The 15,723-nt window shown below is 43.7% G+C and overlaps 1 protein-coding gene across 2 annotated transcripts; it reads left to right on the top strand.

Annotated features, from left to right (window-relative positions):
* The first annotated feature begins 9,390 nt into the window (after nucleotides 1-9,390).
* On the top strand, nucleotides 9,391-14,421 carry LOC124000803 (tRNA-splicing endonuclease subunit Sen54-like). Of its 2 annotated transcripts, XM_046307426.1 has the most exons (11): nucleotides 9,391-9,647; nucleotides 10,044-10,202; nucleotides 10,408-10,471; nucleotides 10,647-10,730; nucleotides 10,944-11,042; nucleotides 11,127-11,179; nucleotides 11,299-11,400; nucleotides 11,531-12,144; nucleotides 12,339-12,399; nucleotides 13,257-13,370; nucleotides 13,549-14,421. In XM_046307426.1, the coding sequence occupies exons 1-11, from the start codon at nucleotides 9,592-9,594 to the stop codon at nucleotides 13,697-13,699; spliced, it is 1,557 nt and encodes a 518-aa protein (XP_046163382.1). In that variant the 5' UTR covers nucleotides 9,391-9,591; the 3' UTR covers nucleotides 13,700-14,421. The 2 variants fall into 2 exon arrangements, with proteins under 2 accessions (XP_046163382.1, XP_046163383.1); XM_046307427.1 differs by lacking the exon at nucleotides 9,391-9,647 and having other exon boundaries at nucleotides 10,142-10,202; nucleotides 10,644-10,730.
* The last annotated feature ends 1,302 nt before the right edge of the window (nucleotides 14,422-15,723 follow it).

Raw genomic sequence — 15,723 nt, 5'->3', positions numbered from 1 at the left:
GCCACTGACACGGCCTGCAAAGAAAACATGCGGTCTCTCCTTCACTGCAGCTGAGGTGAGTAAGACATTTAAACTTGTTAACCCTCGCAAGGCTGCAGGCCCAGACGGCATCCCCAGCCGCGCCCTCAGAGCATGCGCAGACCAGCTGGCCGGTGTGTTTACGGACATATTCAATCAATCCCTATACCAGTCTGCTGTTCCCACATGCTTCAAGAGGGCCACCATTGTTCCTGTTCCCAAGAAAGCTAAGGTAACTGAGCTAAACGACTACCGCCCCGTAGCACTCACTTCCGTCATCATGAAGTGCTTTGAGAGACTAGTCAAGGACCATATCACCTCCACCCTACCTGACACCCTAGACCCACTCCAATTTGCTTACCGCCCAAATAGGTCCACAGACGATGCAATCTCAACCACACTGCACACTGCCCTAACCCACCTGGACAAGAGGAATACCTATGTGAGAATGCTGTTCATCGACTACAGCTCGGCATTCAACACCATAGTATCGTCCAAGCTCGTCATCAAGCTCGAGACCCTGGGTCTCGACCCCGCCCTGTGCAACTGGGTACTGGACTTCCTGACGGGCCGCCCCCAGGTGGTGAGGGTAGGCAACAACATCTCCTCCCCGCTGATCCTCAACACGGGGGCCCCACAAGGGTGCGTTCTGAGCCCTCTCCTGTACTCCCTGTTCACCCACGACTGCGTGGCCACGCAACTCAATCATAAAGTTCGAGGACGACACAACAGTGGTAGGCTTGATTACCAACAACGACGAGACGGCCTACAGGGAGGAGGTGAGGGCCCTCGGAGTGTGGTGTCAGGAAAATAACCGCACACTCAACGTCAACAAAACTAAGGAGATGATTGTGGACTTCAGGAAACAGCAGAGGGAACACCCCCCTATCCACATCGATGGAACAGTAGTGGAGAGGGTAGCAAGTTTTAAGTTCCTCGGCATACACATCACAGACAAACTGAATTGGTCCACTCACACTGACAGCGTCGTGAAGAAGGCGCAGCAGCGCCTCTTCAACCTCAGGAGGCTGAAGAAATTCGGCTTGTCACCAAAAGCACTCACAAACTTCTACAGATGCACAATCGAGAGCATCCTGGCGGGCTGTATCACCGCCTGGTACGGCAACTGCTCCACCCTCAACCGTAAGGCTCTCCAGAGGGTAGTGAGGTCTGCACAACGCATCACCGGGGGCAAACTACCTGCCCTCCAGGACACCTACACCACCCGATGTTACAGGAAGGCAATAAAGATCATCAAGGACATCAACCACCCGAACCACTGCCTGTTCACCCCGCTATCATCCAGAAGGTGAGGTCAGTACAGGTGCATCAAAGCTGGGACCGAGAGACTGAAAAACAGCTTCTATCTCAAGGCCATCAGACTGTTAAACAGCCACCACTAACATTGAGTGGCTGCTGCCAACATACTGTCATTGACACTGACCCAACTCCAGCCACTTTAATAATGGGAATTGATGGGAAATGATGTAAATATATCACTAGCCACTTTAAACAATGCTACCTTATATAATGTTACTTACCCTACATTATTCATCTCATATGCATACGTATATACTGTACTCTACATCATCGACTGCATCCTTATGTAATACATGTATCACTAGCCACTTTAACTATGCCACTTTGTTTACTTTGTCTACATACTCATCTCATATGTATATACTGTACTCGATACCATCTACTGTATGCTGCTCTGTACCATCACTCATTCATATATCCTTATGTACATATTCTTTATCCCCTTACACTGTGTATAAGACAGTAGTTTTGGAATTGTTAGTTAGATTACTTGTTGGTTATCACTGCATTGTCGGAACTAGAAGCACAAGCATTTCGCTACACTCGCATTAACATCTGCTAACCATGTGTATGTGACAAATAAAATTGGATTTGATTTGATTTGACTACAAAATATCTAAAAAGGTACCTGTAAACTTTGCCAAAACATTTCACTACTTTTGTAATACAACTTTAGGTATTTTTTAACGTAAATAATCGATAAAATTGAAGACGGGATGATCTGTGTTCAATACAGGAGGGAAACAAACTGTAGTATGCTTTCTGGTCATGCGCCTCTACCTAACAGTACACTTCAAGTGACCCTCATTCAAGATGGCCGTACTTCTTCATTACACAAAGGAAAAACCTCAGCCAATTTCTAAAGACTGGTGACATCCAGTGGAAGCGATAGGAACTGAAGGTCCCTCAGAGAAGGGACAAAAAGGTCCCTTAGAAATCTGGATTCCCGTTGAAAACCCATTGAAAAGAGAGTGACTTAAAAAAAAGAATCTGAATGGTTTGTCCTCAGGGTTTCACCTGCTAAATAAGTTCTGTTATACTCACAGACATGATTCAAACAGTTTTAGAAACTTCAGTGTGTTCAATCCACATCTACTAATAATATGCATATCTTATCTTCTGGCGATGAGAAGCAGGCAGTTGAATTTGGGCATGCATTTCATCCAGACGTGAAAATACTGCCCCGTCACCAAGAAGTTAACCAGTCGGATGTACTAAAATTAATATGTGGGAAACAATAGGTGGCTCAAAATGTATTTGTTTTTATTATGGATCCTCATTAGCTGTTGCCTTGGCAGCAGCTACTCTTCCTGGGGTCCAGCAAAATTAAGGCAGGTGTATATAATTTTCAAAACATTACATTACATTTCACAACAGATTTCACAACATATTAAATGTGTGCCCTCAGGCCACTACTCTACTACCACATATCTACAACACAAAATCCATGTGTACGTGTGTGTACAGTGCGTATGTTATTATGTGGGTGTGTATGCGTGTGTCTGTGCCTGTGTCTCTTCACAGTCCCCGCTGTCCCATAAGGTGTATTTTTATCAGTTTTTTCAATCTGATTTTACTGCTTGCATGAGTTACTTGATGTGGAATAGAGGTCCATGTATGCATGGCTCTATGTAGTACTGGGACAGACCTCTCCCCATCTTAGCTACTGTTATATCAATATGTTTTGACCACAACAGTTTACAATCCAGGATTACTCCAAGCAGTTTAGTCTCCTCAACTTCCACATTGTTCATTACAATATTTATTTGAGATTTGGGGTTTTGTGAATGATTTGTCGCAAATACAGTGCTTTACGTTTTTGAAATATTTAGGACTATCTTATTTCTTGACACCCATTCTGAAACTGACCTCAGCTCTTTGTTAAGTGTTGCAGTGATTTCACTTGCTGTGGTAGCCTACGTGTATAGTGCTGAGTCATCAGCATACATAGACACACAGGCGTTACACAGAGCCAGTGGCAGGTCATTAGTAAAGATTGAAAAAAGAAAGGGGCCTAGACAGCTGCCCTGGGGAAAGCCTGACTCTACCTGGATTATGTTGGAAAGGCTTTCATTAAAGAACACCCTCTGTGTTCTGTTAGACAGGTAACTCTCGATCCACAATATAGTAGGGGATGTAAAGCCATAACACATACGTATTCCAGCAGAAGATTATGTTTGATAATGTCTAAAGCTGCACTGAAGCCTAACAAAACAGCTCCCACAACTTTTTCTTTACTAGAGAGACCTAAGACAACAACATAGCAAGGCAGCAACACATGACAACACAGCATAGTAGCAACACAACATGACAACAACATGGTAGCAACACAACATGTTAGCAGAACAAAACATGGTACATTAGCTAAGTCATTTGTGTAAGTTCCGTACATGTTGAATGCCCTTCTCAATAAGTGTGCTGAAAATCTGTTGTTAATTTGTTTACTGTGAAATAGCATTGTATCTGGTCAAACACCATTTTCCCCAAAAGTGTACTAAGGGTTGGTAACAGGCTGATTGGTTGGCTGATGATTTTTGCTTCCTTCCAGGTCTAAGGGCACACACTTTCCTGTAGGCTTAGATTGAAGAGATAGCAAATTGGTATGGCAATATCGTCCGCTATCATCCTCAGTAATTTTCCATCCAAGTTGTCAGACCCCGGTGGCTTGTCATTGTTGATAGACAACAATATTTTTTTCACCTCTTCCACACTCACTGTACGGAATACAAAATTACACCTGTCTTTCATTATTTGGTCAGTAATGCATGGATGTGTAGGTTCAGAATTAGTTGTTGCCATGTCATGCCTAAGTTTGCTAATCTTGTGCTAAAATCGGTCCAATGAAAAATCATTAAGGTAGTTTGTAATATCAGTGGGTTTTGTGATGAATGAGCCATCTGATTTAATGAATGATGGAGCAGAGTTTGCCCTTTTGCCCAAAATGTCATAAGGTGCTCCAAAGCTATTTACTATCATTCTTCATATAATTTATCTTTGTTTCATAGTACAGTTTCTTCTTTGGTTCAGTTTAGGTCACATGATTTCTCAATTCACAGTACGTTTGCCAATCGGCTGTGCAGACAGATTTATTTGCCATTACTTTTGCCTCAACCCTCTCAACCATAAAATGTTTCAATTCCTCATCAATCCACAGGGATTTAACAGTTTTTACAGTCATGCTTATTAGTAACCGGGTGCATGCTTATTAGTAACTGGAATAAGCAATTTCGAAAATGTGTCAAGTGCAGCACCTAGTTGCTCCTCATTACACACCACATTTTCAACATTGGAATAACTATAAAACTTCTTGTATGACCTCTTCTACACTATATTAGACCCAGCCTTTGAAACTTTGGGTTTCCTAGATACTGTATGGCTACTATAAAGTGTATAAATGAATAATGTTAATAAACAAATGAAATTGCAAAATTAAAGTTCTGCATTAGGGTTAGCTGTGGGTTAAATGTGCACCTGTCAAGAAGTGTTCCCTACTCAGACATAAGTGTTATGTGTCATGGTTCCTGTGTTTCCTAATTAGCATGTATGTTACGCTGTCCAGGTAACAGTCAGCAAGGTGAGTCACTCCAGAGAGAGAACAATAGTCCCAGAGATCTAGTCCCTCTGAAGCCGCTTAAAGCAGAATCAGTCTCAGTTTACACCTCTGTGTTCAACATCTCACTTCATCATTGTTCTCCCTTAGCAAGGAAGAAATGCATCTGACCATATGACATGATGTGGCAAAAAATATACAGTGTAATGTTGGGGGAATTAATGAATTGGTTGTAGCAGTGGAAGCTGAAGTGTGGGCACTCTATGGATTTCCCAGCAAGCCTTGCGGCAGTGATAAACTAAAGCACCCTGTTAGCCCCGAGCAGATGACGCAGGGAGACGGCGAAGCCATGCGAAGCCATTGTGGAGACAGACAATACAACAGCAGCGATACACACCTTGGCCACATACCTCTGGAGGAAGTGACCAGGTCAACTGACACCGGATCATGCCGTACCCTAGAGAGAGTTCCTCAGTCTGTCCCTCCCTTGGGGGGGTGGAGGGGAGGGACATTTACTGAGGAACAAAAAACAAACATAAACAAGGACCATGGCAGCTGGGGGCAGGCTGAGCCGTATGCGTTCCTGGCAGCCGTGGCTGACCTTGGCCGGGCAAGCCCAGACCTGCCTCTCAATGCTGGGTGGGAGAGGCACCAAGCCGCTTGCAGGACTTGGCCTGACTCAATGAGAAAAGAAAATAACACTCTGGGCAAACAAGAGCATAGTAAGCTCTTTCCACCTCACTCCCTTTTTTATTGATTCTTTTAGTTATTTATTTCTCTACACTCATCGGATTCCAGCGAACAGCTTGGCTACTGCCCCCCTTTGCTTTTTACTACAGAGGATACTTTCTTTTTCTCTTATTCTACTCTTACTCACTCCTTTCCAGACTTTAATTTGATTTCTTTATTTCTTTGTTTTTCACAGTGGAGATGAGGCTTTGAAACGTTGCTGTTTTACATATCTTAGGGGCTCCCCTCAATAGGTGAGCTGCCGTGGCGACAAAAGCCATAAAAGCCCCCCAGGCCTGGTCGAAGCGTAGGACCCCCTCACTGCTTGGCTCAGCCAGAGCTTTCTCTCAGCACCTCTCCACGACTCTGTCCCTCCATTCATTGGTGTTGCCTCTCACCCCCAGCAAAGAGCACAGCGGTTTGCATCGGGTGCATCCACTAAATGATTTGATCGGAGGAGACGTGGGATGGAGTGAAACAGAGACCTCCCAGGTCATTTCCCACACCACATTACAGCCCCCAGTGTGAATGTCTGGGTCTCCCTTTCCCGTTTCATCTGTCTCTCTCTCTCTCTATCTCCCCCTTCCATCTGTCTCTCACTTTCTACCTCTCCGTTTTCCTCTCTCTGTCTAGGGGTGAAGGTAGATGTAATTTCTTACCAAAATACATCAAAGGGCTGCTTTACTAGGCTACCCGCGCACGTTCATCCACTCGCAACATATTTCCAGCCTCCAAACAGTTGTGAATGGAAAGAGACATCTGTTCCACAAAACACCACAAAGTGTAATGATATTTTGGTGACTGTTATTAGGCCAGAATTTATGCATCCACTGCTGTCCTTGCGTGTTTCAGTGTCGGCCATTCATCTCTGCCTCTCTCTCTCCTCATCTCTGCCATCACTCATTTGTAGTGTGGGGTGTTATTGGGACTAGGTTGATTTGTGTGTGACGATGGGAATGCTTTATTACCTTACCGGTCAGAGCTTGTCAGGTTTTCACATAATCTTTTGTGCAGAATTATAGGATGTGTGTGTACTGTTCAAAACAGGTCAGAGGATACAAAATTAGGCATAACATAGGCCTAAGTTTACTTTTAACTGCTGGCTTTAAGGTCATTAGTCAGTTGACAAACGGTAGCTGGCTTGATGTATCAGCTGTGTAAAGGAGTTGATCAAGCATTCAAACTGTGTGTGTTTGCGTGTGTGTGTCAGAATGCCGTTGCTACACCTGACTGGCTGTGGTAGGTCGGATCTGGCCAGCCACCTCTTGCTGCTGTCTTTACAGTTTGGCCATGGGAGGGGCCAGGGTGTTTGCGTAGGTGATCTTTAGCCTCCTGTCAGGGATCAGACAAACACTTATTAACTGAGAGGAATGCAAACAAGCGAGAGCTAGAGCTGGAACACAGGACAAGACAGGGATGGAGGAGTAGGAAGGGTGCCCCCATCTTGTAAACTCCCCACATATGGATTCATCCAGAACATTCTAGAACAATGGAGTTCCACTGGGAGAGTAGGTCCTAGAACACTGTGACCTTTTATATGTTACAGAATACAACATATTACACAGCATGTTGCTCTTACATAGTTTTAGTAAGTTGCATTTGTACTCTTTTCTGTTACTCAGGTTAAAAGCATCTAATATTTGAATTCATGTTTCATATGTTATCACCTGACACAACTTAATTTATAAGGCCACAAAGGTAATGTTCTCTTGTTGCAAGGTACCCTGTAGACTGTTGTGAGAGGTGTGAGGGAGAATTACAACCTGTTTTGTCTCTACATCCCTATAGTCACCATGTTATAACTTGTGAAAGTGGCTTGGGACTAGAGCAGGGAGGAAGGGCCATGGGTCATCCCCTTGTCACATTGAGAGGGTGCCAATGCAAGTGCACTGAGACTGAAGACAAATGACAACAGATTTAACAGATTAGTGCCAGAGGACCCACAGCACTTTGATGAGACTGAGCGTAATGTTGAGGATGTGAGGTGTTAGAACCTCTCTGTGGTGTGCCTTTGTTTGCTAATGGTTTAGAACTAGGCAGTCAGTTTTACCACTGCCCTCAGGATCTGTTTGCAAACAATACTGATTCCTAGATATGTGTAGCCTATAAACAGACATCCTGAACTTTTCTTTAGTTTGAATGTGAACGTATGTTTTAGTGGACGGTAGTGAGGTTGGTACATTTGGTTTAGTATTTCATTGCAGGCTGGATTATTTCCTACATTCTACTCGTTACATCTCCACAATTTTATTTGACTGGTAACTCAAGTAAATGAAATGTAAAAGGCCCAATGTACCATACCATAGTAAATACTGGATGTTGACTTTGTGTAAATTCCTCTGTCTGTATTTTGTCGTTACATTTGTCTATTGCTGGCAGCACCACATCACTAAGTCAAATTCCGGGTATGTTTAAATGGACTTGGTGGATAGAAGTGATTCTGACCCTAAAGAATTGTAATCTTCAATCTAAACTTCTACTTCTCTACATTGAGCACTATAACTTTGCAAGCAATAAGGATGACCTTTTAGTGAGACCTCTGGCAGTCAACCCCTCAGTGTTACAGTTACTGGGGTCCTTAGGGCGTGTTTTGCAAGTCAGCAAACCACACAAAGCAGGAATACCCTGCTCTGGCCGATTGAGAAAGCAAAGGCCCAATTCAGTGTGTTAAACAGCAGATTAAAGAGTCAGGCCAACTGAAAGGCCACAGCGCAACCCCAGACCCAGGAGTTAAGGACCCATGAATAACATGTGGAGACTCACACACAAAGGTACTGTGTCACTCACACCAGAGACGGGAATGTTGACGTCATGTCTCGCACAGGAATACGTCAAGGTGTAAAACATGCTATGCCACGGTTGACTGAAACGTTTTATTACATATTTGAAATACTGTGGTATGTCCACAAATATCTATACATGCAGCTCATTGTTGAGGATTTTTTATTTTACTCCAGACTACAGATGTGATAGCAGCATTACGGAGCTTTAATAATCTGATACATATTGTTATATCAAAGTCTTTCCGCATGGGTGGTCTAGTTAGGCTAAAAGACACAGCATTGTCAGCTCTGGTAGTGGTCACCATGGAGATGGGCTAGACTTGGGGAGCTATCCGGCTTACTGGAAACGTGGTTTATTGTTGACTTTCAAGGAAGGGGAGGGGGCCTGCTTGTGGGGTGAGGGGTGGGAGGGGAGCATGGTCTCTTACTTCCTGGTAGTATGGACATTTGCTCAGCGGGGCATTCTCTCATTGTCCATGCATCTAAATGCATCTCTCTCACCTCTCACGTCAGGTGTGATGACTCGTAGCCAGGCCTGTCGTAAGGAGGTTGCACATATAATACATGCACCCTTCCAAGAGCCCTTTCATTCACAACATTGGTAAACTATTTATATTACAAAGTGAGAAAATCTAAATATGATATGATAAAAATGCAGAGAAGGCATTTATCAATATTAATAAAAAATAAGGTTATCACATATGAATGACATACCAGTGGTACTATGGTGCAAAACTATTGTGTTTAACACTTGTCTATTTAGAGAATTGCAGAGGCTGTTTTCCCTGTGGCCTCATCACAGCAGATAAAAAGCCTTATTTCCCAGACTTCATTAGCATCAGTAATATACGAGTGTATGGTGATATAAAAATGTAAAATGTTGTGCTTTGCTGCCCTCTTGTGAACTGTATGAGAACTTCTTTCAAAAATGTACAATGGCGTGCACTAGGACCCAGTCGTCACTAGTTAACACAGCCACAAAGTCACAATTATGGCTTACCCCCCGTCTATTTCTACAATTTATCTTGTTGTAATCAGATTTTGAACCTAACCCAATGCCTAACGCTAACATTATATTAAGACCAAAACCAATGTTCGTTTAAATATTTTTTTTACGATACAGACAATTTTGTCTTTGCGGCTGTCTATTGGAAACCCTAGGATGATTTGACAGCCGTCTACCTATCAAACATGGCTGACCAAAACAAAACATCAGCTAAAGTAGAATTCGGCAATGAATTACTAAAGTAAGTGTGCAGTTTAAACGCCGTGTCTTTGAATAGGCACCGAGTGAATCGTTTCTTACATAATAGTTTTTGTCAAATAAGTTAGCTAATTTAGCACAGTTTTGTTGTGAAATTCGAGCTGTTATAAACGTGTTAGCAGCTAGCTAGCTAACCCATTCATAGACGCTAACTGCTACGGAGAACGCTAGCTAGGCAATCTGAATGTGGTTGTCCTGTCTTTATCAGCGCGGTCAAATATTTTAATGTTTTTCTAACCGAGCTAATTAAATGGAAGACCGGCATTTTTGGGGGGTGCTTTCTTACCATATATAGTGCGAAAGACGTGTAGCCAGTGCTGAGACCAATTGTAGACAGAGTCAGTCCTTGTAACTTGTTGTGCTTCTGATTCAATGACAGCCCATCTGAGCTGTTCGAAGCCCGCACGCGCAGCCACAAGATCCCGGTGCGCGGGCAGAAGGATTTCATTCACACTGGGTCGGATCAGCAAAAGGATAGGCTTCAGCAGAGTTTGGACGAGCACTGGAATCTAGTATCTGAGGAGCGAGTGGAGAGGTTGTGAGTAATGGATGGTGGAACCAAGGACGACTAGAGTGACAGGCTACTAGTAGAATTAGATACTGTATGTGTCATCAACTTTAGACTGTTGGTGTGGTTAGATGATTATACCTAGTCCATATGTATTTGCAGCTAAACAAACATTGGTATTACTGTGCTTTACAGCTGGTGGCGTGACTGACTCCTTGTATGTTTTTGTGCCCAGGGGGAACCTGGTGAAGGCAGTGTGGATTCCCAGTGACATGATAGTGGAGCTGCAGTCACCAGCAGTGAGTAATGGTCCATCAGAGAGAGCGAAGGACCTTGTCATGACAAGCTCTCTGCCTCTGCTGATGTCTATTCGAACTCACCAAGAGCTCACCTCTCATTAACATTTAGTATAGGCTAATGTCTAAAGATTTCACATGAAAACTGACATTACATTCATTCTGTGTTCTGCTGTAGGGGAAGTTTTGGCAGACTATGGGGTTTTCTGCCCATGGTAAGCAATGTCTACATCCAGAAGAGGCTCTCTATCTAATGGAGTGTGTAAGTGCATGGGCTCAGCATTGCCAATAAACATGTTAATCAGGGAATTGTTACCGCTCACTCCATTCAGGTTATAATTATCCATGTTCGGATTGTTGTTCACCTAATAAAGACATTTCCATTCGTTTGATACATGTGGATCCAAATAAGACAAACACAGTTTGTCATTTTTATCTTAGAATTGTTACCTCTTGTGATCCTCAAAATGAATAGGGAAACCTGCAAGTGTTCTACCAAGACCTGCCACTGTCCATCCAAGAGGGCTATGAGAGATTTCTATACTCGAAGACAATGAGTGTACAGCATTACCAGGTATGAGAAAAGACAATATAATACAATTTCAGCAAGTCTAAACTTATGATTTGATGTAACGGGATGATTTTATTTCCTCTAAAGGTTTTTGGCCATTTGAAGCGACTTGGCTATGTGGTGAACAGATTTGATCCCAGGTAATTGTCTCCCTCATGGACATGAACTAGTCTAGATTCTAAGGCCATTCCTTTCCTTTTCCTTAGTTGCATGCAAGCGACTGTATTTATGATCTGAGGATTATTGTTGTTCCCTGTAGTTCTGTGCCATCACAGTATGAGAGGCAGTTGAACCTGCCCCAGTCCCAAGACAGATCAGGAAGACTTCCGAAGCGGAAACGCAGCCACAGCCCCACCTCCAGGTGAGTGAGCAGACACAGACATACCCTGTTTATATTTAGACATCGTTTAATCACTGTCAACCCACACGCCTCAAAGCGATTACTGTCCAATGGGAAACCCTGCCTTTCTGCCTCTTCTAATGCGCTCCAGGCACACAGGAACACAGGAGGGCCCCACTTCTAAGAGAATGGAGGAGGAGAAAGACTGCAACAGAGAGGAAGAGGACAAGAATCCTGACTCTCTTCCAGATCTTTCAGCCCCAGACATTGACGAAATCCAGACAGCATCACACGTTGACCCCACTACTTCAACCGAGGGTGGCCAGGGCAGGAGCTGGTGGTCAAAGGAAGGCTCCCCTGACTCTGAGCTGCCAGGTCAGCCCCAGAGCTCCCCTCGCTGGGACTTTAGCTCCATCCCCTTCCCAGACCTGGGCTCCAGAAGCTGGCTCCCCAGCAGCCTGACCTCCCCAGACCCCTGCCTGCTGCCCGGCGCTGTGGGGTCAGTGGGGGCCTGCGATGTGGCCCCCTGGCTGCAGAGGCTCAACCTGCGGGAGGTGAGGATGTCCCGGCGTGAGAGGGAGCGGGACAGGGACCGGTACCGGAGGGACATCAACCAGGACAGAGAGGTACGACGTTGCAGGAACTGGGCGGAGTACCAAGAGCTACAGGGGAGAAGGATTCAACGGAGCCGCAGAGATAGGCCAATACACCTGTGGGAGGGGCCGGTCACACCCCTACATGACCCTGCACAGGTCACTTCAACTGGTAACTAATCTGGACTTCATTGCTGTCAATGACAAGTTCCTATAAGTTCCATTATCTGTTTACTCTCTGATTCATCGTTACATGAACCCATTATCCCATGTGGTTTATCGAAGTTCAATTACATTTTTCATAAGCAGCATTTTGAGTGGTTAAATGTCTAAATGGTTTTGACGTTTATTCCTTCTTGGACGCAGGTGAGCTGCTGGACAAAATCAGTGTGATCAAATCCACACGGCTGCTGGAGGGAGCATCCAGGTATTCCTCTTTAGGATCTTATCACAAACCCTGAAGTGAATTTAGTAGGAAATGCTAGCTGAGTGTTCCATCCCGGTTAATGGTAATTGTATCTCCCTGCTCATTCATCATACCATCTATTAAGATGAGTGAAATTACAGTTAACGAAAATGTACGCTTAATCCAGTATAAACTAATGTATAGGATTTATTATACAGGAGACAAAATTCACTAATTCTACAGCTCAATGGCAGAGTCATGTCTTAAGTGTAAAACTAACTAATAATGACTCAATAATCCATGCTTTCTGGGAATGCTGTAAAGTTGTGGGCAGAGCTAGAAAGTTGACTGTCAGAAGTATTACAATATAAATGTACTTTTAATCTGTCTCTTGATATTTCAAGACCATTGCATATGGTGATGTAGTAAGATATCCAATGGGTTGGACAATTCTCATCTTGAAAAAATTGGGGAAATCAATCCATCCACCATAATTAACACAATGGAAAAATCTAAGGATTTATTATGTAAATATTTAAACAGTATGGGCAATAGAGAAAAACAAATTGATACAATTTCAGGCCAAGTGGCAATCAATAATACAGGCAGTAAGGATGGGGGTGTGAGCATGCTGGTCTGGGCAGATGAGATGTAGTCACTGTTTGTGTGCATCTGTACATTTTTGTTCGTTTTGTATATGGAGTGGAAAAATGTATAAATAATAAGATGAGTGAAACCCTATACTGTGGGGTTGTTAAATATGATTAACATTATGTCTTAGGATGATATATACAATATGACGTAGAGGTGCATTTTATATATTACATCTATTTCTATGCTGCCTGCCTTGTGTTTGACTTTGGGCTTTGTCTTCTCAGTTTGAAAGATTCAGAGGAGTGGAGAATCTGTTTCAACATTTACCAACCCGACACGGTCGCTGAATTCAAAAAGAGCGCTCCTGGAAAACCCTATTCTCGCATGTGTGTGTGCAGGTAAACATCCCAAAACTGGCAGGAGATTTTTGCATACTTTATAATCAGTAAAAATAATATAGAAAAAAATAATACCATTTTCAAAAGAGATGTCACAAGACCACCTGCCATCGAAATCGTAAATGCACTATTATCAAATGCTACTGCATGCTGAATATTGTCTGCTGTCTTCTCCCAGTTTCGATGGTCCAGTGCCTGACTTGTGGACACTGAAATTGCTGGTTTTCCAGAGTGGGGACGTCCCGGTCACCTATGCAGTGGTGGACCACGGGGACATCTCCTTCTACTCCTTCAAGGACTTCCAGATACCCACAGACACGTCCTTCTGAGGGCCTGACCACAGTAAAAAGTCACACAGCCCTGGTTTAACTACTGCACCATGCCAGGGCTGCCTGCGGTGGATCTGAAACTCTGCAACTGGAACTAATGCCAAAGAAATGAACAAAATGTAATTCTCTTAGTGAATTGATGGACTGCAGTCCTCACACTGTTTGATGCTGTAGTATGCCTTCCTCCTGTGTTGCAGACTTCTTTTAGTGGCATATGATCATCTGCATCTAAAGGTAACCTACATTGTCACCTCTCCAAACAATGTCACCATGTCTTATACCAAGCATGGTTCTGCCTTTATCTCATCACCACCATTAGTTTTCTGGTATTCATATACTGTATCACGAGTGGCTTCACTATGTAAGCACTTAGTATAGATACGGTATGTGTAGATCATGCGTATATCTCAGCCCTTTATTTTTGTCTATCTGTTTAAGTTACCTGACTCCTGTTCTCTCTTGTTTTTTTGTTTCAAATGTCTTGTAAATGATAGCCTGTATCTGTAGAGTTTATCTTCACATTATGTCTTTGTGGTTGAGTTATTGGTGCATTGTTCTCATTGTCCTTCCTAACAAAACCAATCCCCCCAAACCCAAGTAGTGCCTACCATACACTTCTGCCCATTACATAAAGAAAACAACCTTTATTCTACTTTTATGACATTCTGTCTGAAATCTATGGGACTAGTAAGCCTGTGTTATAACATTTCCTTTACATTTCCTTTGGGTGGCCTAATCTGAAGATGTAAAGCACATACTCTTCTCTCTTATATCAGTCCACAAACTCAGTGGTGTTAAAACATTGAGATGAGGTTACTGACCACAACCGGCTCCTCTCAGCTCTAGTTTACCAGCAAACCCTGTCCATCAGTCCTTCTGTGATGTGCAGTACAATAAATACACTGGATCTCCACCTGGAGCGTGTGCTACAGGAGGGTGCTGCTATGGTGACCAGCAAACTGAGATAAAGGGGGACTTTACCTAGCAGGGTCTTGTAGATGACCTGGAGCCAGTGGGTTTGGCGACGATTATGAAGTGAGGGCCAGCCAACGAGAGCGTACAGGTCGCAGTGGTGGGTACTATATGGGGCTTTGGTGACAAAACAGATGGCACTGTGATAGACTGCATCCAATTTATTGAGTAGGGCTATTTTGTAAATGACATCGTCGTGGATCGGTAGGATGGTCAGTTTTACAAGGGTATGTTTGGCAGCATAAGTGAAGGATGCTTTGTTGCGAAATAGGAAGCCGATTCTAGATTTAATTTTGGATTGGAGATGTTTGATGTTAGTCTGGAAGGAGAGTTTACAGTCTAACCAGACACCCAGGTATTTGTAGTTGTCCACATATTCTAAGTCAGAACCGTCCAGAGTAGTGATACTGGACGGGTGGGCAGGTGCAGGCAGCGATCGGTTGAAGAGCATGCATTTATTTAGTTTTACTTGTATTTAAGAGCAGTTGGAGGCCACGGAACGAGAGTTGTATGGCATTGAAGCTCGTCTGGAGGGTTGTTAACACAGTGTCCAAAGAAGGGCCAGAAGTATACATAATGGTGTCGTCTGCGTAGAGGTGGATCAGAGACTCACCAGCAGCAAGAGCGACATCATTGATGTATACAGAGAAGAGAGTCGGCCCAATAATTGAACCCTGTGGCACCCCCATAGAGACTGCCAGAGGCCCGGCCACAGGCCCTCCAATTTGACACACTGAACTCTATCAGAGAAGTAGTTGGTGAACCAGGCGAAGCAATCATTTGAGAAACCAAGGCTGTTGATTCTGCCGATGAGGATGTGTTGATTGAAAGCCTTGGCCAGGTCAATACGGCTGCACAGTATTGTTTCTTATGGCGGTTAAGATATCGTTTAGGACCTTGAGCGTGGCTGAGGTGCACCCATGACCAGCTCTGAATCCAGATTGCATAGCGGAGAAGGTGTGGTGGGATTCGAAATGGTCGGTAATCTGTTTGTTAACTTGGCTTTCGAAGACCTTAGAAAAGCAGGGTAGGGTCTGTAGCAGGTTGGGTCA

This window comes from Oncorhynchus gorbuscha, linkage group LG16 (genome assembly GCF_021184085.1).
Source record: "Oncorhynchus gorbuscha isolate QuinsamMale2020 ecotype Even-year linkage group LG16, OgorEven_v1.0, whole genome shotgun sequence".
Lineage (NCBI taxonomy): Eukaryota > Metazoa > Chordata > Actinopteri > Salmoniformes > Salmonidae > Oncorhynchus > Oncorhynchus gorbuscha.
This window is presented reverse-complemented; position numbering and strand designations above follow the sequence as displayed.